The sequence below is a fragment of the Colletotrichum destructivum genome, chromosome 8 (assembly GCF_034447905.1).
Source record: "Colletotrichum destructivum chromosome 8, complete sequence".
In the NCBI taxonomy this organism is placed as follows: domain Eukaryota; kingdom Fungi; phylum Ascomycota; class Sordariomycetes; order Glomerellales; family Glomerellaceae; genus Colletotrichum; species Colletotrichum destructivum.
The window spans coordinates 2396285-2421522 of record NC_085903.1 but is presented as its reverse complement, the minus strand read 5'-3'; the positions used below and the strand labels follow the sequence as shown (position 1 = coordinate 2421522).

Genomic DNA, 25238 nt, shown 5'->3' with positions numbered 1-25238 from the left:
GCGTAGTCTAGACTCACGTGTAAGATAGGTTTACGGTGTTGAGTCGGCACACCGAGGAGACAGCTCACATCCCTGCTTATATAATATAATATGCGGACCGTCCTGCAGAGGAGCGGGGACCCCTTCAGACAGCTGCTCTTGATATCCCTCAATTCGAGTTCAACCTTACTCATCTTGCTTATTTCCGTCTTACAGTATGAGCATACTGAAACAGAAATGACCTGTAATATGGGCCACGACATTTCTAGCTTCCTTCGCCTTGGCAAACATGATATTACGTGAGTTCCAACAATCTCTTCCGTGATCACTCTAACCGTGTAGTCTCTCTCTCCTACAGGCTTACGACCCCCCGTCTCTTTCTCGAAGTCAAGGCCCCGTCGCAGATGTCTCTCACTCTGCCGTACAAGGTGCAGTTCGTCCTCCGCCGCGCAAAGAGGGACGGAGTAAATCGCCCGTGTGTTGTCCGCTGGAACCCCAGCCTCGAGGCATTTGGCCCCTTGGGCCTCATAGTCTTACGTCACGCCACCGACAACGATGATAGCTTTGAGCAGCTTGCTATCGAACACGACGGGCTAACAGAGCCTCCCGAGGCAGAGGGACGCACCCTCACAGACGGCCAGACCGACTTCTGGTTCACGCTCGCGCCCGGGGGCGAAGCACGTCTCGACGCGCTGCTACCGGAGCGCTACTACCGTGTGCTTCAAGCCGATGGCAGGTATACGTTGCTGTACCCCGGAGCGGAGCTTGCTTTCTGGGACTGGAGCTCAGACCGGGACATTTCCGGTACAGAAACTCGGCAGGCCGCAGCCGAAGGTCAGGAGGGCGGGCAAGAGACCCGGCCGTCCTTGGTGGTCCCCGGAGGTGCTCGCGTTTCGTTCACAACGCAGGCGGAGCAGCCGCCGCGGCCGGGGCGGGACACGCTCGAGGCAAACGAAGGCTTTCACAAAGCGAACTTGGAAGAGTGGCGGTGGCGGCGTGAGGAAGCAAGACAGGACATGAGGTTCTATGAGGAGGCACCCCCGCCCCGTCGGCCGAGTGAGAGAGTGTAAGTGCTCCCGGCCGTCCAGAGACTTTTTTCTCAAGACAAGACTGATAGAGGGACTTTTTCTCTAGCCCGGGGTCGCCGGCGCTTTCCGTAACGCTGCAGTGTGCGCCGACCATGACACGGACACAGCAGGTCAAAGTTATTGTGACGGTTACTTATGACGGCGTCTGCGGACCAGGAGGCGAAATCAAACAAGCCACACGGCCGATAATGTTCCACTCCTGGGCTGTCATGGCTCTTGAAGACGATCCATGGCGCGATGGCTTCCGGTTATACCGCCGACGAGGCAGTGACGTCGACGGGCCGTGGGAATATTGTGAGGAGGACGACGGCGGCCACGAGGGGTTTCGGTTATATGATGGCCCCGATAGGCCTGTCCACGTCGCTAGCCATGAACACTTCACCAGCCTACGCCCAGGGGAGTCGTGGACGACGACAACGCATCTGCGGAGCATGATTCCCGCGGACGCAGCACCGGGCGACATCTTCTCGTACGGGTTCAGAGGGACGGTTGTGGACTGGTGGGACTGGGGCAGTGCCGAAGACCATGCCGAGACTGCAGTCGCGTTGCCCAGTTGGATTGCAGACCGAGTTGTTGACCCTGCAGACAACGAGGGACGGCCGAGGCTGGTGGTGCCGAAGTCAGGACCTGTTGACTTTAGAATTGTAGGATGAAAGAGTCAAGAGTCCGAAGCTATTGAAGAAGCATATGTTTGACATTGCTACTTCATTATAAATGGTGGTCTCTATCGGATTCATTTCAGAGCGTGATACTTGTTTGATCTGTAGAGCATGGTATTGGTCTTCTGACCATGAGAAAGGATGTATCGGGGCTCTGGTTGCCCCGGACGAACATACAAGACAGTTCACACCCAACTTATTAACTACGGCCACCACTACTACTTTGGAAACGCCATCGACCCTTTCTTTGCCTTAATACCTCATTCTTGCCGAAGGGATGCGCTTGGAATGGAAAGAGGCCTTGGCCTGGTCTCTCTGGCACCAGATCAGTCACGCATGATATCCGAGAAAAAGCAGCCAAACCTTGAGCACCATTCCAAGGCGGACAAGGTTGAACACTGAAACCTTGTTCACATAGGATATCTCTCTAGAATACCATCATACCAGAACCTCCCAAACCGAAACGCCTCTCCCAAAACCCCCGTATTCATACCCATACCCGTACCAGACTAAGCCCGCAAGATGGCAATGCCAGAGATGGCCCGGTTGTCGTCCGCGAAGATTTTCCTCTTCTCCGACCCGTCCGCGTTGCACCGGTAGATGCTGCCCCCGAGGTCGCTGAAATACACATGCCCGTTCTCCCGGTCCAGCTTGACGCCGATGGCCTCGTTGAGGTGCCTCACCAGGATCTCGTACTTTGCGTCGCCCGTGGCAGCCGCCGCCAACAGCCCCGTCTCCGCGTCGATGGCCGCCCTGTTCAGCGTGTTGCCCTTGGGGATCTCCCCGCGGTCCGTCCAGAAGAGGGCGCCCGCAGCCTCGTCCACCTCGAGGTCGATCGGCTCCGGCAGGTCGCCCAGCACGCAGACGACGTCGTCCCGCGTCTCGGCCGTCTTGCCCGCGGGCATCTCAATGTTCGCGCAGAAGATGCGTCCCTGGCCCGACTTGGGCGCGCCCTTCTGCGTCCAGTAGAACTTGCCCAGCCCCGGCGCCACCGAGACGCCGACGCACCACGACCGCAGGTCCGACGCGTCGTCGCCGCCCACGACGAGCGTCTCGAGGCGACCGCCGTCCAGGTCGGCGCGGTACACACGCATGCCCTCGCGGTCGCTGAAGTAGATCTTGCCCGACGCCGAGTCGACGACGAGCTGCTTCGGCGTGTTGATGGCGCCCGGCGCGAAGAGCGACCTGACGTCGCTGCCGTCCACGTTGGCCGAGAACACGGCGCCGTCCTGCTCGCCCGGCGTGCCCATGCACGTCCAGAACATGCGGCCCGTTTCGCGGTCGATGTCGATGCCGTCGGGCACGTGCTGGCCCTCGGCGAGGACGCGCTCGAGGTGGCCCTCCGCCGAGAGCTGCAGGACCTGCCCGGACGTCGTCTGGTCCTCCGGGTTCGCGAGGCCGAGGTCGAGCGCGACGATCTTGGGGAGGTGCGGGTAAAAGCCGCCCTTGGCCGACTTGTGGCCGAGACGGCCCTTGGCTAGGTACTCCCGCTGCAAGAAGTCGACTGTGGTCTCGGGCGACAGGCCGCGCTCCTTGACGTAGTGGTCTTCGATGAAGGCGACGGTGTCGAGACCGACCTCTGTTCGGCGTTAGTCAAGTAGTCCCTGGTTTTTGATTTCTCAAATAGAGAGAGAGAGAGAGAGAGAGAGAGAGAGTGAGGGCGAAAGATAAAAAAACATACCATCCATCATCCGGCAGGGTCCCAGGCCGCGCTTGCTCAGCTCGCAGAACAGCGCGTCAATCTCCTCGGGGCTTGACACGCCCTCGGCCAGGATCGACAGCGTCTCCCGCTTGATGGCGGCCCACAGGCGGTTGAAGACGAAGCCCGTCGACTCCTTGCGCGCCGTGAACGGCCTCGTGCCGACCTCCCTCTGCCGCGCCGTCATGAAGGGAAAGTAGGACGGGTCCGTGTGCCCGTCCGTCATGAGCTCGACGACCATGTTGTTGGGCGGCATGTAGTAGTGCGTGTTCATGATGCGAGCCTTGGTCTCCTCGCGCGCGATCTTGCCGAGCATCTCGGACGAGCGGTACGACGACGAGTTGCTGGCCAGGATGGCGTCGGCGGGCGCCTTGGCCTCGAGCTCGGCGAAGGTGTCCGTCTTGATCTCGATGCGCTCCGGCACGGCCTCGATGACGAGCCAGGCGTCCCGCACGGCCGTCTCGAGGTCCTGGAAGACCCGGACGGTGCCGGGCTGCCGTGTGCCCGAGGCCGGGTAGCTGTCGACTTTCTCCGCGACGTAGTCGAGGCAGGGCTGGTGCTGCTTGGCGTCCGGCTCGCGGACCTGGACATTGTAGCCGCCGGAGGCCCATGTGCAGGCTGTTTGGTGGACGGACGGTGGTCAGTCAGCTGTTGCATCGGGGGGTCGGGGACGCGACACAAGAGGGAACTCGTGTGCTTACCTATGCGGCGACCCAACACGCCGCCTCCGAGGATGGCAACGGGACGGGCGCGGTAATCTGATGGTGGAGCCATGTGTGCAAAAACGTGTATTAGAGTTGGGGATTAATGGTTAATGATGTGGTTGTATGATGTTTGTATGATCTACGATCTACAGTGCAGAATGGGACATCACAGCAAGCAATTCTAAACGAGGGAAGATGCATTAATATATACGCAGATAGAAGGCAAGCTAGAAGAAGCCTCCCTCCGAAGCTTTTCGGCGGAGCACGTCGTCATTCAATGGACAGACTCCGGACATGCCGGTCGCGCTCGGCGTCCCGTCCAGTTAGTCATCACCGGTCCGGTAACGATGAGTAAGTGGTCCTCAAGCCCCCGGTAACAGGGGCAGAAAGGGCGCATTGACGGAGGTGGGTATGACGCAATCCTGATCGATGGACCTTGAAACTTCTTGACTCTTTTGGTCCAAGGATTCGGGTTTCAGTACCGAGGACGGGGGGTCGGAGTCGCCGTGACTCGTGAGGGGGGGGAGGGGTCCACTGTAGATCACAGAGGGAGAAAGGGAACCGACTTTTGGTTGTGAAACCCTTTTCAACGATGCTTACGGGTAGATATGGGTTATCCATTGGATATTCAAGTACTTCAAGGGTCAATCATGAATGTTTTACTGGTGTGGCCTCGAGCAGTTTGACAAAATGCAAGCCTTTAGGGGTCACACCCCGGCCCAAGGCCGTCACCTCGGCATCGTGCGGGGCGGCTCCGTTTATTATGGCGCCGGCCTCGGCACCGGTGCGCCTGTAAAGTGGGACGAGTATCCCCGGCCTCGGCATCTCGAGCTTCTGTGCTAGGGCTAGATGGGGGGGAAGGCCCGCTAGTGTCAATGCCGTGGAACGCGGAAAGGCGACTTGCGAGCAGTGCAGTTGACAGCGGATCTTATTCCGTTTCTGCGTACAGCTCTGCCACGGTTCGAAATACCCTCCCTTCCCTCCCCTTCCCTCCCCTCCTCTCCCACCCGACTGGTGTCCGTTTACGTGAGAATTCGCATGCTGACAGAGATGGTTTCAATGGGATCTTCGACAGCTTCTAATTCCAACTGGGATTGACTAACGTTGGCAGGGGGGTTTGGGGGTTGATGGCATTTGATAGGCCATTCCTTTTTGACGACAGTGACTAAGTGCTCTGTCACCAGAAACTGATTTAACAGCAGTTCGTCGGAACATTGGAGGACGTCGGCACAATCTACTGTTTCCCTCACTAGCGACTCATGCATAGAACGAGTCCTATTCTCCTGCTCAGTACATCCCCGCATGCTTCCACATACCAGCCGCAGCAGCATCAAACGGCATCGTCGTCCTTCGAGTCGGACCTCTTGGCAACCGACCCCGTCTCCTCCGCCTCCGCGTTCAGAACCCTCCGCTGCTCCTCCCGGTGCGCCAGGTACGTGAGGCCGCTCGTCCAGACGATCAGGGCGATGGAGCTGGCGATCATGGCCCACATGCCCCTCTGCATCACACAAAGGGTTTGGTTAGCCCAACTCACACTCCGCGAAGCAAAGGACCAGACATCTCCGCTTAGTCCTTGGGGGGTCCCTCGGCAACAAGGAAGAAAAAAAAAAACCTTTAAAAGAATAAGGAAAACTCACGGTAAACCATGGCGCCATGGAGGCGCCGTAGAACAGGATGCTCCACCACGCGTTGACGGCGTTGCTCCCCAGGTTCATGCCGGCCAGCACGACGCCGCGGAAGACGCCCTCCTCGTACCGCATCGCGTCGTTGCACCAGGCGAAGAAGGTCGCCTGGCAGGCGTACACGGCGCCCGCCCAGTAGTACGCGCCGAAGACGACGGTCGTCGACCCGGCGCTCGTCGGGTCCCGGGCCGCCACCAGCACCATGGCCGACGTCGCGACGCCCGTGATACCGATGAAGTAGGCGACGAGGTACCGCTTGCCGCCGAGCAGGTCCGTCAGCGTCGCCCAGAAGAGGGTCGACACGATGCCTACGGCGGGCACGCCCGTCGGGTAGTTGTTGAGCTGCGCCACGCTGTACTTGTTGACCGGGTGGCTCTTCATATAGAGCCCCAGCAGCGCGTTGGTGCTGAAGGACTCGGTCTCGCCCGCGACGATCCAGAGCACGACGAAGCCCCACCAGTACCACGACGTGAGGACCTTTCTGGCGAACCGCAGCGTCAGCGGCGACCGCTCCTCCTGGACGACGACGGGCACCCGGGCGCGCGCGAGGGCCTTCTCGTCCTCGCTGAAGTAAAAGGCCGTCGTCGTGTGCGGCGTGTCCGGGAAGCACAGGAAGCCGTAGAGGGAGACGGGCAGCGTCATGAGGCCGTCGATGATGAACAGCCAGCGCCAGCCGCTGAGGCCGTGCAGGCCGTCCATGCTGGCGTGGATGCCCGTCTGGATGAAGCCGCCGAAGAAGGTGCCGGCGAGGCCCGAGGCCGTGAAGATGCCGCTGCGCTTGCCGAGCTCGCGCTCCGTGTACCAGGCGCCGAGGATGTAGTGCGTGCCGACAAAGGTCGAGGCCTCGGCGATGCCCTGGAGGAAGCGGATGGCCATGATGGACTGCGGGCTGTGCACGCTGGCGGTGCACATGGTCAGCGCGCCCCAGACCACCATCATCAGCGGGAACCAGATGCGCGGCTTGACGTAGTGCAGCGACAGGTTGGAGGGGACTTGGCCGAGGACGTAGCTGGTGCTTGTCAGTCGGGTGAGGGGGGAGATGGTGGAGTGGGGGATCGCATCAGGGTGCTCGCTCACCCGATAGTAAAGCAAGTGTTGATCTGGTTGAGCTGGTCTCCCACGAAGCCCAGCTCTTCCTTCATGCCCGAGACGTAGGCATTGTTGAGGTTGGTGCGGTCGAGCTGGCAAGGTCAGGACTCGCTTATGGCCCGGACAAGTCGAGCACGACGAGAGAACGGCGAAAACCAGTAGTATCACTCACATAATTCACCAAGTAGCCTAAAGAGCCGGTCAGCTTGGCGTCCAACAAACAATAGGATGAGCAAGATCGATAAAAGGCCCACGTACTCAGACAGCAAAAGGTCAAGATGAAGAAGTCACATTTTCTCAGGAGCTTGCGTTCCCCCGGCGCGTACTCGACGTTCAGGTATTGGCGGATCTTGTCGAGGGCCATTGTGGAAAGATGCTCAGACGCAGACTGAGACGCCTCTTTGTAGATCTTAGTCGTAGTGCCGGTGCGCGAGACGGCCTGAATATGGAGCTGCTCAACCGAGTCTCACCGTTCTGTTCACCTAGAAGGTTTTACTGAAGCTGGACCGACTCTTATGGACGCAACACCTCAGCCCAAAAATTGTTGGCCGAGATGGCTGGCAGATGCGGTCGTGAGACTTATCGCAAGCCGGTATCGTCCAAGAGATAAGGAATATGGTCACAGGAATAAACAGCAGGGGTCCCGCGATAGACAGGGCCGGTCTGGTATCTGGTGGACAATGGCCGTTCCGTGGGCGGGCGGGCAACTAGGGGGAGATGGAGACAGCAGACCGTCGACGTTTTGTCGCCCGTTCGGCATTCGGGAATAACCTCTTATCTCGTTGTACCCGCCGCTGCGAGTCTGGTTATCGACCTACCTGTCGGCTCCGCTCTGTCGCAGTGTTGCAGTGATTCATTCGATAATCCTGGGGGAGGACACACTGTGAGCTTCCAAGTCCCTTATCATATCTGATCGTTTGCCGACCGAGATGGTGAAAGCTCCCCCCCCCTCCCTTTCTCCCCGTAACGAACTGAGTCGCAGAGATAAGCTTACAGGATCGCCGGGGACGTCTCCTGGTGCCTCCGATGGCAGTCCGAGAATGCAGGTCGCAGCTCCCGGCACGCCTTTCTTTTCTCTTGAAGCCTCTAAACACGCCGAGTACGCCTGGCTGGCTCTTTGCAGTTTGGATGCAGGTATGATGCTGGTCCCGGTCCCGGGATAGATCGCAGGGATTGGCCTAGGGCGGTTTACCCTTCGCCACGTGGTGCGGAGTGTGCCTCTTCTTCTGTCTGAATGAGAGTCGTCGTACCGGGAGTGAGATGAGATGACGAGACGTGGATGATGATGCTCGGCGACGTCGATTGAAGAGAATTTTTAACACCGAGCTAAGTCCAAAGAGAGAAAAACAGCTCACCGCGTCGTCCCACTTTGCGAGAGCCTAACAAGAAATTAAAGAGGGAAAAGTTCCCATCATCTCGTCGGCCGGCGTTGAAATATAAACACACACACAAATTGTATGCTACCTATCACCACCGCCGCCCCTCCCGCCTCAGTATCGAGGGGGAAAAAGACACCCGGCGATCCTGACGTCGCAGGGCCTTGTTTGCCTCGTGTTCCAACGGAACAGCGAAGCTTAACCCTTGTTGGCTTTTGATGATGCCGTCCCGCCGTGTGCGTCACTTGATTGTCTCTCCCACCAACAACGCGGCAACTCTTACCAATGGTCCTCTCCCTCCCCTCCCCTCCCCTCCCCTCCCCCCAAGGCCTCGCGCCTAGACGGGATCCGTCTGCGGATAGTGTCTGGGACGGGTTGGAGTTGGTTGGCACGCGGAGGCGACTAGCGGCGTCCGAGGCATTCATGGCTTGTTCTGACTCCTCCTGTGGTCTATTACAACCTGGATACACCCGCCAAGTCGATGAGGGGGAGGGGGGGGGATATCCTTATCCAGAGACTCGGACAAGACTCCGGCCTCATCAAGGTGGACAACTCCGCATTGCTCGTGGTGTTGAGCTCCTGCTTATCGAGATAGAGACATGGATGGAATGTTCTCCGCACCATCATCGTCCAGGGGGTTTGGCGTTTCCCGGCGGCATCTTCCATCTTATCTCTCAACACGGACACTCTCCAAACACCTTATTGATACAACCGTCCTTCCATGGGCTGAGCCATGAACCCCACCCACAGTTCCCGCGGGGTTACTTTGACACTGTCACGCTTCTCCGTCTCCCCCCCTCTCCCTCACCCTCACCATACTCCATGTAGATAGATCTTGGGCGTTGGGGTCATGCATGCCCGGATCCCGCTATTACCACCGATGACCGGTGCAGTTCATCACCCACCTCTTGCGCCATGATCCTCCGACAACCCCCCATCAACCGCAGCAGTCAGTGTATTTAACACGCATCGAGCCGGTCTAGTCGCTTCGAGGCCATTCGCTCTCTCTGACCCTTATCTTATCTCTTTCTCTCGAGTCTTGACCCATCTTGACAACAGACGACAGAGACAGACAAGACACTCGTTCACATCATGGGAAGCCTCAAGACCGAACCCTGGGAGCTGGCCGCCGCCAAGAAGCGCGAGTCCCTCGCCGCCTCCATCCCCCCGGAATGGCGCGTGCCCAAGACCCTGCTGCCCCCGGACTCCCAGGACGACGTCACCACCTGGCCCGAGACGTCTGGCTGGTTCACCGCGGAGGAGCTCGCCATCACCGACAGCACCGCCGCCGAACTCATCGCGAAACTCGCCTCGGGGGAGCTCAAGTCGGTGGACGTCACGACGGCCTTTTGTAAGCGCGCCGTCGCCGCTCATCAACTCGTAAGTCGGGAGAGTAGATCTTTCAACCCCCCCCCCCCCCCCCCCCCCCACCCCCCCCGGCCCCTCATTCTTATGCGGAAGAAGAGACCATCCTGACTTCGGCCGCAGACAAACTGCCTCTCGGAAACATGCTTCGACCGCGCCCTCGCCACGGCCAGGGCCAGGGACGAACACTTCGCGCGCACCGGACGGCCCGTCGGCCCCTTCCACGGCCTGCCCATCTCCCTCAAGGACAACTTCCACCTCAAGGGCCTTGACGCCACCGTGGGCTTCACCTCGCACATCGGCGACCCGTCCGACAGCGATGCCGCCCTCGCCGCCCTGCTCGAGGACGCCGGCGCCGTCTTCTACGTCAAGACCAACGTGCCCACCGCCATGATGATCGCCGAGTCCGTCAACAACGTCTTCGGCCGCACCGTCAACCCGCGGAACAGGAACCTCACGAGCGGCGGGAGCTCCGGCGGGGAGTCCGCGCTCATCGCCATGAAGGGGAGCCCTCTCGGCATCGGGACTGATATCGGTAAGTCTTTTTTCTTCATTCCCTCCCTTTCCCATCCCTTATTCCGTCGTCCGCAAACGTAAGAAGGTCTGTTTGCTCATCCGGTGAACCCTCCTTTCTCTCCCTATTAGGTGGCTCTCTCCGCATCCCCGCCGCTTGCACCGGCATCTTCACCCTCCGCCCTTCCTTCGGCCGCTTCCCGACCCTCGGCTGCCGCTCCGGCATGTCCGGCCAAGAAGCCGTGCAGTCTGTCAACGGGCCCATGACGCGCACCCTGACCGACCTGGAACTTTACAGCAGGGCCGTCGTCGGCCGCCAGACCTGGCTCCACGACCCCCGCTGCGTCCCGATCCCGTGGCGCGACATCTCCCTCCCCGACCGCCTCACCATCGCCGTCATGTGGCACGACGGCATGGTCCGCCCGACGCCTCCCGTTGCCCGCGCGTTCGCGCTCACCGTCGAGAGGCTCAGGGCCGCCGGCCACACCGTCGTCGACTGGGACCCGCGCGACCAGGCGCAGGGCCTGAGCCTGCTGGGCCGCATGTTCGTCGCCGACGGCGGCGTCTCCATCCGGAAGGAGCTCGAGAGGACGGGCGAGCCGTTCCGGCCCGAGATGAAGGCGTACGAGACGGCCCGGGAACTGGGCACCTACGAAATGTGGCAGCTGCACATCGAGCGGACGGCGTACCAGAAGCGGTACCTCGACCGGTGGAACGAGGCCGGCATCGACGCGATCCTCTGCCCGACCACGCCGTTCGCCAGCGTCAGGAACGGGGAGTACAAGCATGGTAGGTTTCCTGTTTGCTCACGACCCACGCCTCGCGGAATGTACGTGATGGCTGATCTCGGGTGATTCTAGTTGGGTACACCGGCGTGTACAACGTGCTGGACTACTCTTGCGTGTCATTCCCCACGGGCCTCTCGGCGGACGAGAGCCTGGACATGCTCCTCGACTCCCACGGGACGCCGCTGGGGCCGGACTGCGAGGCCGTCAACGCCCAATGTAAGACTCTCTGTCCGCGCTTTGAAAGACGCGAGTCGACTGACCAGGTAACGCAGACGATCCATCCGCCGTGCACGGGATGCCCATCAGCCTGCAACTCGTTGCCCGTCGGCTGGAAGAAGAGAAGGCCATCGCCATGGTCGGGCGTGTTCTAGAGGTTCTTTGAATTGCTGGAATTTGTTTCTTTCTTTTTTGTTCTTAGCATAAGCGTTGGGCATTTTTAATGTAACATGAGAGCGTGCAACACGTACAAACTAATGATCAAACAGATGGCCATGTGGAACGCTCGCCATTGTATCTTGGGAGAGGGTGTATTATGCTCAATGTCGAGAATGAAGTACCTTCACCTTTCCCAGCCGGTAAGAGAACTCTCGTCGGCATGCCTGGGTTTGTTGAAAACACGCAAAGGAACCGGCCTTACCGAGTCGGTTACCCAAATCTATCAATACCATCCCATTTCTCACGTTGTTCACTCGAGGGCATACAGCAGGGAAAGGATTACATCTCTGCCAGAGGGAACCGATGGGAGGGGGGCCCTGAACGAACACCTCAAAACGTCATCAACTCAGAAAAACACTACTATATAGACATTATCAAACTACGTATTATCGATATTTATCTACAGCCCAAGCAGGGCGTTGAGGTCAACGACGCTGATGCTGACCTGGTTGGTGCTGCTCGGGGGCAGCCTCCCGCCGCCGATGATGGCCAGCTTGCTGCCGTCGTCGAGGATCTCCAGGGAGCGCGAGTAGGCGTTGGGCTGCGGCACGGCGTACTCGACCCACGCGCCCGGGGCGCCGAGGGCGCGGTTGACAAAGATGTTGGACTGGCTGCCGCCGCTGAGGACGATGGTGCCGTTGACGCCGCCGACAGGCGTCCAGACGACGTAGGGCGAGCTGACGGGCCGCGTGCCCCGGTCCGAGACGAGCGGGATGCCGGGCGCCGCGAGGACGTTCTCCGGGTCGGCGGTGAGGCGGTAGTGCACGCGGCAGCCGGCGGTGCCGCAGACCTCGTAGGCGTAGAGGAAGTCCTTGTTCGGCAGCTGGACGATGACGGGCATGCCGGGGCGGGCCTCGTAGTTGCTGTCGTCGACGACGTCGTTGACGACGCCGCTCCAGCTCTTGAGGTCCGTCGTGGTCTCGTGGGACAGCTTCTGGCCGTACTTGGGGTCGCGCTGGTCGGCGTAGTAGATGATGAGCTTTTCGTTGTGGAGGCTGTGCCAGAAAACGGAGCCAGTGGTTAGTTGACGATGTAACACATAATGGAGTAGGGGAGGGGGGGGGGGGGGGGGGGGGGAGTGTCAAGAAGATGCAGTCAGTTCGTTCGGACGTACAGGAAGAAAGGCTCCCAGACCGGAGTCAGGCCGTTGTTGGGACGGGCCTCGCCTCCGCTGGCGACGCTGCTGACGAACTCCCAGGTGACACCGGCGTCGGTGCTGGCGTAGACGTCGATCTTGGTCAGGCTCAGGTCGGTGGGGATGCTGTTGCCGGCGAGCAGGATGGTGCCGGCCGGGTACCCGCCAAAGGCCGCGGGCAGCTCGTAGAGGGTGGGCTGGTAGCGGAGGCCCCAGCCGTTGACGGTGTCCTGGACGCGGCCGATCTCGGACCAGGTCGCGCCGCCGTCCTGGGAGCGCCAGATGGGGAAGTACACGATGGGCGGCTCGGGCGAGTAGTTCTCCCAGGTGGCGAGCAGGTCGCCCGACTCAAGCTGGATGGTGCGGGCGTACAGGACGCGGGGGTCGACCCAGCCAGCATTGGAGGGCGGCGAGAAGATGACGTTGTTGGAGATGGTCCCGGTGGCCTGCCGGGCCTCGACCGGCGTCGGCACGGGACTAGCCGCGGCCTGCAGGGACAGCAGGCTGGCGATGCCGGCAACGGCGGCACCAAGGAACTTCATTGTGATCTCGTCCGGGGGGCTGGTTGACCGAGAGAGGCTTGGTAGAGCAGAGAGAAGAGCCTACGTCGGGAAAGTCAAATGCCTTGGGAGTCGGACCAGACACAAGTGCCGTTCAAACGGCGGGGTGGCTTATATATGTCGCCATCAAGCTTCGAGAGGGAGGGAGGGGGGGAGGGGGCCTAGTCTACGATATTCCCGCCGAGACAACGTCAGTCAAGACATCGTCGACAACTCTTGAGTGCTCGCTCGCTCGCTTACCACGGCCTTCCTTGCGTCCGTGACTCGTATTAACCGAATGGCGGCCAGAAACCAAGAAAGAATAGAGTGCCATCCCCGGTTGGGATTAGCCGGCGGCGGCATGCAGGTCCGACGCCGTGATCATTGGCGCGTGTGGTCTGTTTTTCTTCCCTCTCCGCGCCAGGGCAGCGGCAGCGCATGTTTTGCGATGTGACCTCATCAAAATGACCCCCCGTCACATCGGTCGAATGGCCGCCGAGGACAATGTTACATTCCCCGCGTTTGGCTCAATATGCCGTCGAGATCTGGGGTTCCGTGTGGGGTTGTTCCCCTCCAGGTTTGCCCATGATCGCCGGAGCTTAGGGACGCGCGCCAATGAGGGTCGAGTCAAGAGCCTGGATGCCGCCGCCGGGGTCAAGCAAAAAACCTCGAGAGTTCACGTGCTGAGGTCGAGCTGCCAAGGGTCGTGAGCTATGTGCCGTATGTCACCATCATTGCTCTGGAAGAGCGGGCGTCGGTTCGGTCAAAGATTGGATGGGGTGTGTGTGGTGGCTCCTCTTCGGATCCGCCCACGACGTAACTGTGCCGTGCCTTGCTCGTAAATTCTTGGGTAGATGCGATGACAGCACGGCTAGGTTCGGGCCGGGGACAGGGGCTTCATCCAGGAACCGAGGCTCTGGTTACACAGGATGATCGCTGGATGAACACTACCACGTGTCGACCTATCTTGCACAGCGTCATTGGAGTTGCGGTATATATAGTTGACACCCTTCAGTGCCTCAAGTCGATGGCTGGGTGTCGGCTATTGGGTTGACTTATCCAATGATACGGCTCCTGCATAACTCGGGTAGTCTTTAAAGTCGACCTACAATTACTTTTCTAGGATTGGACGGTTGTGTAAACTCAACCCCAGGACCTGTCGATCCTCGTGAACCGCTAGACGCTGCGGCTGGCTAGGTAAAACATGGGGGAGATGATCCTCCCAAGTCAGTACATAGTCACTGACATGTGGTGCGTGATGTGTGGACATAACGCAAGTAGCCATCTCAGTTCGGCGGTTTACTTCATGAGGGCCGAATCCGAGACTAAACGGCAACTCAAAAGGGCGTTTGAGCTTTTTCAAATCATATTCTGGTCGAAAGGATCACAGGGCTAACAAGGACAGAGGCGGTAGATCTTTGATGTGGCGTCTGTTCATTGAACCTGTAGGTAGTTGACAATTTCATCCCACGGGGCTTACAATGGTCCATGGATGTCTCTGTTTAGGCTCACTGGGCCATATGGCGGCACATTGCGGCATTCACTCAGCCAAAGGCTCAGCAGAAAGCAGCCCAACAAGTGTGAATTCTACCTCTCTCTCTCTCTCTCTCTATGTGTGTGTGTGTCCATAGTTGGCCCTCCAGGAACACGTATCGGACTTGTCTCACGACGCCTCAGCCTACGATCGAAGTCGTTGGCCCTCAGCAAAAGATGCTTCGTACCCTCAGTGTCTGGCTAATGCACAAATTGTTTGTGGGAGAGCATATCTTACCAAAAGTCAGAACCCGTGACGTTCGACTCGTTCTATTTCTCAAATGCCCGGGCACCTTTCAGCCCGTAAGTCATGCTGTTGTATACAACTACTCAAAAGCCTGCGAGAGTTGTAAACTAGTAGATGAGGTTGACTATGGCAACAGGAGATATTGATGTCACTTGGTGACATACCCAGCGTCTCACGTGATTGCTCTTCTGGGGGTCTGAACATGCGGTCCAGACCGAGGACGACCATTGACAGGTTTGATTTACTATTGTTTTACTGTTTACTTGGACGAGTGTTCTTGTTGATGTACACAAGTTTGTCGGGTTTCCTCATCCTTGCTTCATGGTGCTAAGATGCCCTCCCAAACAGTTTGATAGATGCAGAAGTTGCCACCTTACCTATCCTTGATAGCGGTGGCCTCCTTGAGAGACAATATAAAAGCAGCTGTTTCGCCTCGACGCAAGTTAGTTCTCATAGAGATGCGCTATAAGAAAATCACCCTTGCGCTGTTTTTGCCCTTTTCAGACTGCTGCTGACGAGTCAGAAAGACGTGAGAAAGACACTGGAATCTGCAACAGAGCCTTTCTGACAAAAGGGGAAATTCCTTCGGAAATACACAACTCCACGAGAACGTCAAGCGTTCCCCACGCCATCTGAAGGCAGACGAAACTAAGGGTTATCTGGAGAAACGGGGGACCAGAGACAGCAGCCCGAAACGAGGCATATGTAGATCGTCCTTCGCGCCATCTCTCGGCACTTGCACTCCCCCGCGCGTCTAGGGTTACATGAGGGCTGAAGAGGAGGGGAAAGGACAGGGACTGACTAAGTTGGAGAGCTGGGCCAGCGACCGTCCGTGTGTCCCCTCGCCCGCCGATGCCTACCAAAAGAGGCAATTTTCCCAAACCACGGCTACCACGGCACAACGCTGGTAGAGGGACCGTTTCATGAGGGACCAATGAAGATTGCCTCTATGTAAGCGGTGTTCACAGGGCGGGAGCCCTGAGGGCAATAGAGGGGCGACTCTTGGGACCTGGGTTTCTAGCAACATGCTGTCTACTGAGTTTTTACGCTGTCTCATTCGACAATTGGCAGTTTTTCTTTCCGTTATTCCTCCGAGTTGCTGCAGCCGTACGAAAAGCTCCCAGTATTAGTAATATTGGCTTGGTCTAAATTGGTCTTCTTGTCCTTTAGCATGCAGATCATCCATGGTGATTCGGCCACTGGAGCTTAGGCATAGTAAACCTGCTTGCAATGTCGTTTTGTAACTGCCCACAAGCCATGAGGGCGATGATACGCTTAGTTTGGCCTTCTCTGAATGGCTGTGACGGAGCCAAAGTCTCTCTCAGTGGTTCACCTTGGGTTATCAGAACTTGTGAAGCAGTCATATCCTCAAAGTGGTATCTTGATAATCATATCCCGTAGCCCGCAATCGGGTGTATATCTGTACAACGCAATTCAAAGCAAACGCCTCCCATCATGGCCCCGAGAACTCCCCGCAAAAAAATCAATGCTCCAACCACCTTTCCATCAGACCGAGTACTTGGCGCCCTCCCCACCAGCGTTGCCCTGCGGCTGCAGCCCGCGCCGCGCGAGGATCTGCTGCTTAATGATCTCCTTCTCCTCCTGCGCCGTCGTGTCCTTGAACACCTCGTCCATCTGCTCGAGCGTCTTGCCCTTGGTCTCCGGGACGAGGAAGAAGGCCCAGACGGAGGCGACGAAGCACCAGGCGCCGAAGAAGACGTACGTGCCGAAGCCGAGCTTGTCGAGCATGGGCGGCGTGGCGACGCCGACGATGAAGTTGCAGAGCCACACGGTCGCCGTGCCGGCCGCCACGCCCTTGGACCGGTGCGAGTTGGGGTAGACCTCGGCCGGCAGGGCCCAGCCGAGGGGCGAGTAGGAGATGCCGTAAAGGAGGACGAAGATGAAGGCCATGGCGACGGCGGCCCAGCCGGCGGCCGGGTTTCCGGCCCAGTTCTTGGAGTAGACGCCCGTGAGGATGGCCATGATGGCCCAGGCGGTGCCGCCGCCGATGCCGCCGAGGATGGCGAGGGGCCGGCGGCCGATCTTGTCGATGATGAAGAAGCACGCGCAGACGGCGACCAGCTGCAGGACGTTGAAGACGCCGGACATGACGAGGGCCATCTCGGAGGTCTGGCCGAGGGACTCGAAGAGGGTCGGGGCGTAGTAGATGAAGGCGTTGATGCCGCTGAACTGCTGGAAGAAGGCGATGCCAACGGCGACGGCGGTCCTGCGCCAGAGCTTCGGGGAGAACAGGTCGAGCCACCCGGCGACCTCGAGCATCAGGCCCTTCTTGCCCGGGTGGTGCTTCTCCTGCATGATCTTCATGACCTCGACCTCGGTGACGATGCCCCTGTGCTCGGCCTGGACGCGGTGGTCGTCGGCGGGCAGGCGGCGGAGGCGGACGAGGGACTGGAGGGCCTCCTGGGGCCGGTTGACGAGGGCGAGCCAGCGCGGGGAGTAGGGGTAGAAGAAGATGCCGATGCCGAGCAGGGTCGAGCAGACCATCTGCAGGCCGAGGGGCAGGCGGAACGAGGCCTCGCCGGCCATGTGGCGGGTGCCGTAGGTGATGAAGAAGGAGATGACGACGCCGAGGACGATGGAGATGGACTCGAGGACGAGCAGCGTGCCTCGCAGGTTGGGCGGGGCGATTTCCGAGATGTAGATGGGCGAGCCCTGTCATGATTGTAGTGAGTATATGGGAAGCCCAACCCTCTGAAATGAATAGATCAGATCCGACTTACCATGGCCAGCGTGCCGACGCCGATGCCTCCAATGGTCCGACCGGCGACCAGGACCCCGTACGAGCGGGCGGCCGTCTGCATGATGGCGCCGACGTTGAAGATGACGACGACGACGGCCAGCGCCCTCTTGCGCGAGATCCTGTCGGCGAGCGTCGGCATGAACAGGCAGCCGAGGAAGGCGCCGAACTCGAGCATGCCGGTCATGAAGCCCTTGCCGAAGGGGGTGGCGGCCTGCGGGAAGACGGCGTGGAATTGGTCCATGACGTTGATGATGGAGATGACACCCTGGTCGTAGCCGAAGGAGAAGCCGCCGAGCGAGGCCAGCAGGGCGGCGCCGCCGACGTACGGCGAGTCGGCGAGGCCGCGGAAGCCGGTGCGGCCGTAGGACACGTCCTCGGCCGGCGTAAGGCTGATCTCGACGTCGTCGACAAAGTCCTCGACGTGCTCGCCCCGGGCGTTTTCGCCGGCGCTCGGCACCTTTTTCAGGGAGTCTGGGCCGGCCATGGTGTTCTTGTGTTCTTTGGATGCCGTTTGTGTGTGTGTGTGTTGCTATTCCGTGAGCATGGAGATGCGATGCAGGGTAGTGAGGAGTATAGTATAGGGTATCGCTACTGCGGAGCGTGGGAGTCGGGGAGGTGAGTGTTTCGAATCTGATAAAGATGGGATGTTGGAGCGAGGCGGAGAAGGTGTTATATACTAATAGGAGTCTGGGGATGGTGGTTGAAGACGAGGGTTTCGACTGGTTGGGTAGTCAGGCAAGGGCTCATGGGCAGGACAGGACAGGATAAGATCCGGGTTTCTTCAAGACCCATCTGCAAACGGACCAGGAGGGGGGGGGGGGAATGAGTGAGTGAGCGAGTGAGGGCGTCGAGGTTCGTCGTCGGTTTGGTGTCATTGCTCGGCCACTCATGGACGGTTCGAACCTCCCCAGCAATTCGGGTGGAGACACATAGCCTTGAGGTTGCATCTCCCCCACGGGGAAGAGATGCAGTGGACCCAAACCAAGTGAGCCTTGGAGCCTTTCGGCGAAGAGTGAGAGAGAAGTGGGCTACTCGCCAGATAGGCAGCCTGGGCGGAGTGGGCAAAGACTGGACAGAGAGCCAAGCAGCAGGACATGAGGGAGGAGGAGGAGGAGGAGGAGGAGGAGGTTGACCAAGGGGTGGGGGGGTACACTTGGGGCAAATTTTCCTCTTCAGGAATTCGTCGGCGATGAGGCTTTGACGCTGGCAACTCTGCGACGTTGTGATCCGTTTTTAGTATAGCGTCCTTCAGAGTTTCCGAGACGAGCCAGAGCAGAGCACACTGTTGGACAAGCACTGAGTTGGGATGAGCGATGTAACGGCCCCACGGAGGGACTCTCACTCGTTGCTGGTCAAGGGTAACAATGTCGTGGTTGAAGGGAGTTGATGTACAGAGGTCAAACCTGAAAGAACCCCCCGGATTGAGTCTCGGTTGTCATCTTTGTTCATACCCCATGATGCTATGACGACATGAACCCCATCGCAATTATCGTCGACTACGGAGCGTTTGCCGGGGCCGGGGTTGTTTCGGGGATGAAGTCCCACTAAGGCCAAAGGTTTCTGGGGGGCTTCATGGTCAACACCCCCCCCGGGATTCATTCCTCGTTTCTGTTGAGAGCGAGCAAATGGCCATGATCTACTACTTCATCAGAAGTTTCGAATGATGTCCATATAGAAAATGTCTGTCTTCTGTCTGGGCCTAAAAGAATGGGGGAGATGGTTTTGCATAATCCAAGTTGAGCAACCAACACCCTGTTCGGAGGAAGAGGCTCAACCGGCCATCTGGTCAATCTCCGACAAGATCAGCCAAACCCAAGTTTTGCTAGGAATAAGTTGCCCTTTCAGTTCCCGCGGAACGCCTCGGTGGCCATACAGCCAACGCTCTACCCCGACAGGAACGTACTTGAGGCGGCGCGTACAGCCAAGGACAATCCCTCCTCTGATCCCGCTCCGTCCCAAACAGGCATTAATCCCCCAATTGGGCAACTGATGTATGCGTGTGTGTATGGGGGGGGGGGGTTCAAACCCAACAACGACGGGGAGTGATGTGATGATGCTCGATTTTCTACGCTTACCATCACTCGATCAATCCACTGGCGGGACCGGCGCAGTGTCGACCAGGGCGTCGGCGATGGGTCATTGAGCCCTGCCTGCTAAACCTCGTGATCCTATCTATTCGCCCATTTAACAGGGGGAGTATCTTCTTGACTACGTCATTATTGGACCAGGGAGCACAGTTGTTTGCTTGGAGAAACCAACGGAACCCGAGTCGTCAACCGTTGAGGAGCGCGTGATCACAAAACTCGGCCGACAATAGGACAGAGCGAGATTACAACGACGAGACAACACGCTGTTCCCAGGCTCAATCAAAGTTCACGAATCATGTAGTACCATCAGCTAGCAAAACGTCATCAACTCATCAAGGAGTGTCTATATAGTATGACCTATAAATCTATATCCCACTCACAGCCTGGCGCTCTCGATGCGCTCCCCCCTCTCGTCGAACTCAATCTTCTTCCCCGTGATCAGGCTCTCCTGCAGCGCGCAGCCGATCTTGACGGCGCTCACGGCGCCCGTCAGCTTCATCGGCGGCTCCGTGTCGTTGAGGCAGCACGCCGTGAACTCGTTGGCCTCGGCGATGAAGGCCTCGCGGAAGCGGCCGTAGTAGTCCGGCGGGATCTCGCGCCGGATGCCTGTCGGCTCGTACAGGTTGACGAGGTTCAGCTGCGGCTGCGTGTTGACGGCGACCTTGCCGCGCGTGCCAAAGATCTCGGTCGTGTCTTCCTGGCCGGCAGCCATCATGCGGGAGCAGAAGAGCTGCGCGATCTTGCCGCCCTGTGATGTGTGTGTTAACGTGCGTCCCGCCGGTAAGCTCGCCCCCATCTTTGTAACCGTATCATCATCGACAGTATCATCGGTAATAAGTGAATTTTGGGGAGGGGAGGGGAGGGGAGGGGGAAGGGGGCGGAGGGAGAGGACTCACGTAAAACTCAACAACGGCAACGGCGTTATCCCTGTCGTTGTGCTTCCGCAGGCCCTCCTGCACCGCCGTGATGCCGACGGCCGCGACGCTCTTGACGACGCTGTCCTCGCCAAAGAACCACAGGGCCAGGTCGATGTCGTGAATGGAGCAGTCGACGAAGATGCCGCCGCTGAACTCGGCGTAGTCGACGAAGAAGCCCGACGGGTCGAGCTTGTCGCACGTCTGCGAGCGGAAGACGGACGGCGCGCCGATGTCGCCGCGCGCGACCCTCTGGTGCGCGTCGCGGTACGAGGCGTCGAAGCGGCGGGAGAAGCCGCAGATGACCTTCTGGCTCGGGTTCTTGATCAGGGACTTTTCGTAGGCTGTAACGACGGATTGTGACTGTTGTTTTCCCTCTCAGTCAGTATGTGGCACAGATGAGGCATCAATCATCGTTCAAGGAAGCAGATGTAAAAGATAGGAAAGGGGGGGGGGGGGGGGGGGGGGGGGGGGGCAGAGGTTGAGCATACAATGTCGACGCTCGTGCTAAGGGGCTTCTCGCAGAGAACGTGGAGGCCTCTCTCGATGGCCTTGATAGCCTGCTCGGCGTGCACCGTGGTGGCGCTCGCGACGATGACGGCCTGCAGCGTCGGTTCCTGGCGCAGCATCTCGTCGTAGTCGAGATATGTCTTCAGGGGCCCGAACTCGGCGACAGCGGCATCGAGCTCGGCCTGCACCGGTGAGCTGACGGCGATGAGGTTGGCCTTTGGTGTCAGCGTCGCAAAGTGTCTGGCGTGACGCAGTCCTGTTGGCGGTCTCCATGTTAGTAAAAAAGAGGTTTCTTTGGGGCCAACGGGAGGTCCAGTCCTGGGGAAGCTATCGAGAGCTCCCCCCTCCCTCAGGCGAACAGGGGTCGGGACATACCCATGCGGCCGAGGCCGGCGACGGCAACGTTGAGCTTTTCTCCCGACATTTTTTGTTCGAACGTCTCTGTTTCTGAGGTGACTAGATGGTCTATAACGAGAGATTCTGCTGTCTTTAAGAATCAATGGAGTTCCGAAATGCTCTAATCCGTTGAGGTATGCTTGAAAGACAAAGATCTATGCTACAGAACTACAAAAGTCCAGCTTCGGGGGGGAGCTCAAGGTGATATACGGTCTCTTTTATAATCGGCGAGGATTTCCATCATGGGACATCTTGGAACAAGTCTCAGCAAAACAGAAGTAGACGGTCTGGACGACTCGTCTCAAGCCATCGAACGACATCTTGTCCTCCCCAATGGTGGCTGATCTGGAGTCCCGCAAGAGTCTTGCAACCACTCCACTGAGAACCTCTTGACCTCCTTCGGTGCCTCTTTCCAGAACAAGTAATTCATCACTCTCTCCCGCGGATCCAAGATCGCCCCCATCGGAGTCAGCGGTGTTTATGCGGGGGAGAGGGACGGAGGATGGGCCTGGGATGCGGGGTAGACTAGACACATAAGACCGGTTGGTCCTAAGTTGTCGCGAAGAATTCCACCTTGCTTGTCACGAACTGGTTGTCTGGCTATCTTCTTTGGGAACCAATGACTTCAGACAGTGTGTTCCTGGCATCGGCCCCGTATCACTGAACCGGACGGATGCATCGGCGAAGGAAGAGGAACCTCTTCTCCACAACCTCATCTCATTTACATCGTAGAGAGCCCAGCCCCTTGTCACTCCCCTCCTCCAAGTTGCTTCTTTCAGTAAGTGTCGCCGATACGAGACGTTGGTCTCCGCTTCTTTGCTTCTCAGCCCCATCATCATCATCAACCTAGTCGACACTTCCCCCGCCATCAAGCATCCACCTCCGCCATCACAACCACGGACCACCGGCCAGGAGACTCTTCATAGGCGAGACTTTCCCTTTCCGACTTCAAGCGGGAGTCGACATCCCCAACTTCTCCCTCCCATCGGCCACGGCAGCACGCGCTCGGCCTCAACCTTGACCTCCTAACAAGCAGCAAGCCCGTGGTCATCCTGCGTTTGGCAGCACCGCGTACCCCACAGCAGGAGATGCCAAGCGCCACGAAGCCATGCGCACGATGCAGAGGTATGTGGCATCCATTCGTTTTCGCGGCTTCTGACAGGGTCCCGCCGGTCTGACGTCAACTTACAACTTACCCCGGAATCGACAGAGAGACATGAGAAGTGTGAGTCGAGTTGCCTTGTTCAGGCTTTACCACCCCCTACCCACCCCGCCCCCCCTCGGGCTGTGGGTTCGTTAGTGATACTTCACGCCATGGACCTCGACAACTCGTCCAGAGCCCGCTGGGTCTTAACAAACCGCTCACCTATACAGGCGACGACCAGCTGCCCAGCTGCGGCAGATGCGAGAAGCGCGGTGTTGAATGTCATCGCCCCGAGAAGAGACCGTCGTTTCGCCAGGGCTCGACCGCTAACTATGACGGCACCTTCTCTCGGGGACAACGTTGGGTGAATAGCAGGCCTCGAGCTTGTGAGTATTACAAGAATACGTTCATCGGAGGCACCCTTTAGAGGCGACGGGGTAACTCCACCAGATGCCTCGAGCTGACGTGGTCCCGTAGTCCGCTTCGATAGTCGAGCAGCAAACCCCACGGCGACGACGACTCTAATTAGAGACACCAACGATGACTCACCAGCCAGCAACGCCTCATCCCTGCCCGATACTCGAGTCGCTGCGACCAACGCCTGGCACGAGACGGTACGCAACCCGTCCGAGGTACCCGATGCCGCTGGTCATGAAGCGGGCCTCGACGGCGTCCTTCCGCTGCCGACGCCCGCCGCCAAACGACGAAGGACCGAACCGGCGCCTCAAGAAGGAGAACAGTTCTTCCCGGCTTCGCCAGCAGCTTCAGGCGCCTCCGTCGTCTCTCCCTGGTCCAGCACAGCGTTACCAACCGCCGGGATAACCTCTCTGAGGGAAGACGATATTCCAATCCATAGCCCTCAAGCGGTAGGCCACGTGGGAGAACAACAGCAGCAGCAGCACTTCTCTCCGTCGGCGGCCAGCTATCACACCACAACCCAGCACCAAGACGACCTCGCGAGCATCCAGACCACTCAGCCCACCGAAGGCATCCAGGAAGCCTGCCTCCTGCGCTACTTCGTAGAGGAGTTCTCCCCATGGGTTACGCGCCCCCCTCCCCAGACGGAAACGGGTAAAACGCTCCGAGTCCATTGTTAACCGTGTGCGCAGTTCGACCTCTGCGACGACGAGAGGCACTTCCAACTGGTCGTTTCCCGGCGCGCCCGCCACTGCCAGCCCCTGCGAGACGCCGTCTTCGCCGTCGCGGCCCGCCACCTCTGCCGGCATCCCAAATACCGACCGGATCCCGGCCCCGGCGGCGGCGGCGGCGGCGTCGTCGTCTACCAGAACCAGCCCCTGCCGGACCTCACGCCGCAGAGCGCCTTCGAGTATATGCTCCGGTGTATCCCCGCCCTCCGCGAGGTCTCCCGCACCCGGGACGAAGCGTACCGTGAGAACCTCGCCGCCGCCGCCCTCATCCTCCGCCAATTCGAGGAGATGGACCCCGAAGAAGCGCCGAGCATGGGGGGATCTTCGGACTGGGATGCCGGGGGTAGCTGCGGCGGCGGGGGCGGCGGCAGTGTCAACTTCCTCGACATCACAAAGGCCATCCTGCGCGCGGCGCCCCCATCGCGGTGGTCCGGCCTGCTGAGCGCCGTCTACTGGGTCGCCGTGAGGCAGGAGATCTACTTCGCGCTGACGCTGGGGCGGTCGCCGCAGATCACCGCCCGGCCGGACCAAGGGCGCGAGGTGTCCTTTGCGAACAGGCTCGTCTGGTTCATGTCCGAGGTCGCCAAGTGGAAGATGGGTGACAGGCTGGAAACAGAGTGGGGTTGGTTTTCTTCCCCCCTCCCCCTCCTGGTCGATGTCACGCATAAAACTGACAAAATGATACCCCTCACAGAGAGGTTAAGAAGCGAAGAAGACGCTTTAGCACACGAGTGCTCACGCCAGTTCATACCCATTACGCAACGCCCAGCAGACCGGTCTCGCGGGGAGATCTTCCCTCTGACATGGTACGCATCCGACGTCGAGGTTACAGGCCTGCAACATTTTATCTTGGCAAGGATGATTCTCGTCGCCGAAGATCCCAGTCTTCTGTAAGTTAACTCACCATCCTGTTCCCCATTCATCCTCCTGTCATCTACGAGAAACGACTCTCGGGCATGCTGCTTGACCAACACTAACACACATGACGCAGCCGGCAGGGCCCCAATAGACGGGCGCACCGGGACGCCGAGCACCAGGTCCGCGCCATGATCATGGAGCTGTGCGGCCTGGCCATGCACCATCTGCGGGCACCCCCGAACCTGACCACGGCCGGCATGGGCATCGTGCTGTACGGCGACTACTTCAACGATCCGTGGGAACGGGAAGCCCTGCTGGGCGTCCTCCGGGAGTGGAAAGCCCACCACGCGTGGCCTGTGAGGAAAGGGTTTCAAGCTCTCGGGGCGGCGGGTTGATGGTGTAGCTTGAGAGATTCTCGTCATCGAGGCATGGTGCCAGTTGATCTACCAAGTAATTTACGATTTATGTTTCCCCTCCAGCGAGGGGCGAGTAGAAGCCTGCAAATTTACGGCATACTATACCCATCCCGGACGAAATTCCAGTCTCGCCCAGCTCAGGTTGCCTTATTGAGCTTTACAAGGCTGTTTCA

General features: G+C 59.0%; 8 protein-coding genes across 8 annotated transcripts; 3 read left to right on the top strand and 5 right to left on the bottom strand.

Annotated features, from left to right (window-relative positions):
- Nucleotides 1–216: 216 nt before the first annotated feature.
- On the top strand, nucleotides 217–1720 carry CDEST_12598 (uncharacterized protein; the record flags this gene model as incomplete). Its single annotated transcript, XM_062928754.1, has 3 exons — nucleotides 217–278; nucleotides 338–1045; nucleotides 1114–1720. The coding sequence occupies 3 exons, from the start codon at nucleotides 217–219 to the stop codon at nucleotides 1718–1720; spliced, it is 1377 nt and encodes a 458-aa protein (XP_062784805.1).
- A 414-nt stretch (nucleotides 1721–2134) lies between these two features.
- On the bottom strand, nucleotides 2135–4335 carry CDEST_12597 (Putative 3-hydroxyacyl-CoA dehydrogenase, 6-phosphogluconate dehydrogenase-like domain superfamily). The gene is made up of 3 exons (XM_062928753.1): nucleotides 4127–4335; nucleotides 3408–4043; nucleotides 2135–3305 (listed from the first exon to the last, which is right to left on the bottom strand). The coding sequence occupies exons 1-3, from the start codon at nucleotides 4197–4199 to the stop codon at nucleotides 2236–2238; spliced, it is 1779 nt and encodes a 592-aa protein (XP_062784804.1). The 5' UTR covers nucleotides 4200–4335; the 3' UTR covers nucleotides 2135–2235.
- Nucleotides 4336–5188: 853 nt separating this feature from the next.
- CDEST_12596 (Putative major facilitator superfamily, MFS transporter superfamily) lies at nucleotides 5189–8241 on the bottom strand. The gene is made up of 6 exons (XM_062928752.1): nucleotides 7895–8241; nucleotides 7159–7766; nucleotides 7073–7089; nucleotides 6889–6992; nucleotides 5767–6820; nucleotides 5189–5627 (listed from the first exon to the last, which is right to left on the bottom strand). The coding sequence occupies exons 2-6, from the start codon at nucleotides 7262–7264 to the stop codon at nucleotides 5460–5462; spliced, it is 1449 nt and encodes a 482-aa protein (XP_062784803.1). The 5' UTR covers nucleotides 7265–7766; nucleotides 7895–8241; the 3' UTR covers nucleotides 5189–5459.
- A 112-nt stretch (nucleotides 8242–8353) lies between these two features.
- Nucleotides 8354–11761, top strand: CDEST_12595 (Putative amidase). Its single transcript, XM_062928751.1, has 5 exons — nucleotides 8354–9656; nucleotides 9765–10176; nucleotides 10287–10943; nucleotides 11015–11158; nucleotides 11215–11761. Exons 1-5 carry the CDS (start codon nucleotides 9369–9371, stop codon nucleotides 11322–11324), a joined length of 1611 nt encoding a protein of 536 aa, XP_062784802.1. The 5' UTR covers nucleotides 8354–9368; the 3' UTR covers nucleotides 11325–11761.
- Nucleotides 11762–11777: 16 nt separating this feature from the next.
- Nucleotides 11778–13108, bottom strand: CDEST_12594 (uncharacterized protein; the record flags this gene model as incomplete). Its single annotated transcript, XM_062928750.1, has 2 exons — nucleotides 12492–13108; nucleotides 11778–12372 (listed from the first exon to the last, which is right to left on the bottom strand). Exons 1-2 carry the CDS (start codon nucleotides 13052–13054, stop codon nucleotides 11778–11780), a joined length of 1158 nt encoding a protein of 385 aa, XP_062784801.1. The 5' UTR covers nucleotides 13055–13108.
- Nucleotides 13109–16189: 3081 nt separating this feature from the next.
- Nucleotides 16190–18217, bottom strand: CDEST_12593 (Putative major facilitator, sugar transporter, major facilitator superfamily). The gene is made up of 2 exons (XM_062928749.1): nucleotides 17573–18217; nucleotides 16190–17504 (listed from the first exon to the last, which is right to left on the bottom strand). The coding sequence occupies exons 1-2, from the start codon at nucleotides 18074–18076 to the stop codon at nucleotides 16338–16340; spliced, it is 1671 nt and encodes a 556-aa protein (XP_062784800.1). The 5' UTR covers nucleotides 18077–18217; the 3' UTR covers nucleotides 16190–16337.
- Nucleotides 18218–20055: 1838 nt separating this feature from the next.
- On the bottom strand, nucleotides 20056–21690 carry CDEST_12592 (Putative gfo/Idh/MocA-like oxidoreductase, NAD(P)-binding domain superfamily; the record flags this gene model as incomplete). The annotated part of the gene is made up of 4 exons (XM_062928748.1): nucleotides 21479–21690; nucleotides 21085–21359; nucleotides 20576–20956; nucleotides 20056–20427 (listed from the first exon to the last, which is right to left on the bottom strand). The coding sequence occupies exons 1-4, from the start codon at nucleotides 21525–21527 to the stop codon at nucleotides 20056–20058; spliced, it is 1077 nt and encodes a 358-aa protein (XP_062784799.1). The 5' UTR covers nucleotides 21528–21690.
- An 897-nt stretch (nucleotides 21691–22587) lies between these two features.
- CDEST_12591 (Putative zn(2)Cys(6) fungal-type DNA-binding domain-containing protein) lies at nucleotides 22588–25044 on the top strand (the record flags this gene model as incomplete). The annotated part of the gene is made up of 7 exons (XM_062928747.1): nucleotides 22588–22624; nucleotides 22710–22724; nucleotides 22874–23029; nucleotides 23121–23683; nucleotides 23753–24413; nucleotides 24486–24681; nucleotides 24783–25044. 7 exons carry the CDS (start codon nucleotides 22588–22590, stop codon nucleotides 25042–25044), a joined length of 1890 nt encoding a protein of 629 aa, XP_062784798.1.
- Between the last annotated feature and the right edge of the window lie 194 nt (nucleotides 25045–25238).

Coding starts and splice junctions, on each gene's coding strand:
- CDEST_12593 (XM_062928749.1), bottom strand. CDS start 18,076: ATGGCCGGCCCAGACTCCCTGAAAAAGGTGCCGAGCGCCGGCGAAAAC. Junction 17,505..17,572: donor GCGTCGGCACGCTGGCCATG/GTAAGTCGGATC, acceptor CAATCATGACAG/GGCTCGCCCATCTACATCTC.
- CDEST_12595 (XM_062928751.1), top strand. CDS start 9,369: ATGGGAAGCCTCAAGACCGAACCCTGGGAGCTGGCCGCCGCCAAGAAG. Junction 9,657..9,764: donor CCGTCGCCGCTCATCAACTC/GTAAGTCGGGAG, acceptor CTTCGGCCGCAG/ACAAACTGCCTCTCGGAAAC. Junction 10,944..11,014: donor GAACGGGGAGTACAAGCATG/GTAGGTTTCCTG, acceptor GGGTGATTCTAG/TTGGGTACACCGGCGTGTAC.
- CDEST_12596 (XM_062928752.1), bottom strand. CDS start 7,264: ATGGCCCTCGACAAGATCCGCCAATACCTGAACGTCGAGTACGCGCCG. Junction 6,821..6,888: donor AACACTTGCTTTACTATCGG/GTGAGCGAGCAC, acceptor GACAAGCACCAG/CTACGTCCTCGGCCAAGTCC. Junction 5,628..5,766: donor CCATGGCGCCATGGTTTACC/GTGAGTTTTCCT, acceptor TGTGTGATGCAG/AGGGGCATGTGGGCCATGAT.
- CDEST_12597 (XM_062928753.1), bottom strand. CDS start 4,199: ATGGCTCCACCATCAGATTACCGCGCCCGTCCCGTTGCCATCCTCGGA. Junction 4,044..4,126: donor CGTGTTGGGTCGCCGCATAG/GTAAGCACACGA, acceptor TCCACCAAACAG/CCTGCACATGGGCCTCCGGC. Junction 3,306..3,407: donor ACCCTGCCGGATGATGGATG/GTATGTTTTTTT, acceptor AACGCCGAACAG/AGGTCGGTCTCGACACCGTC.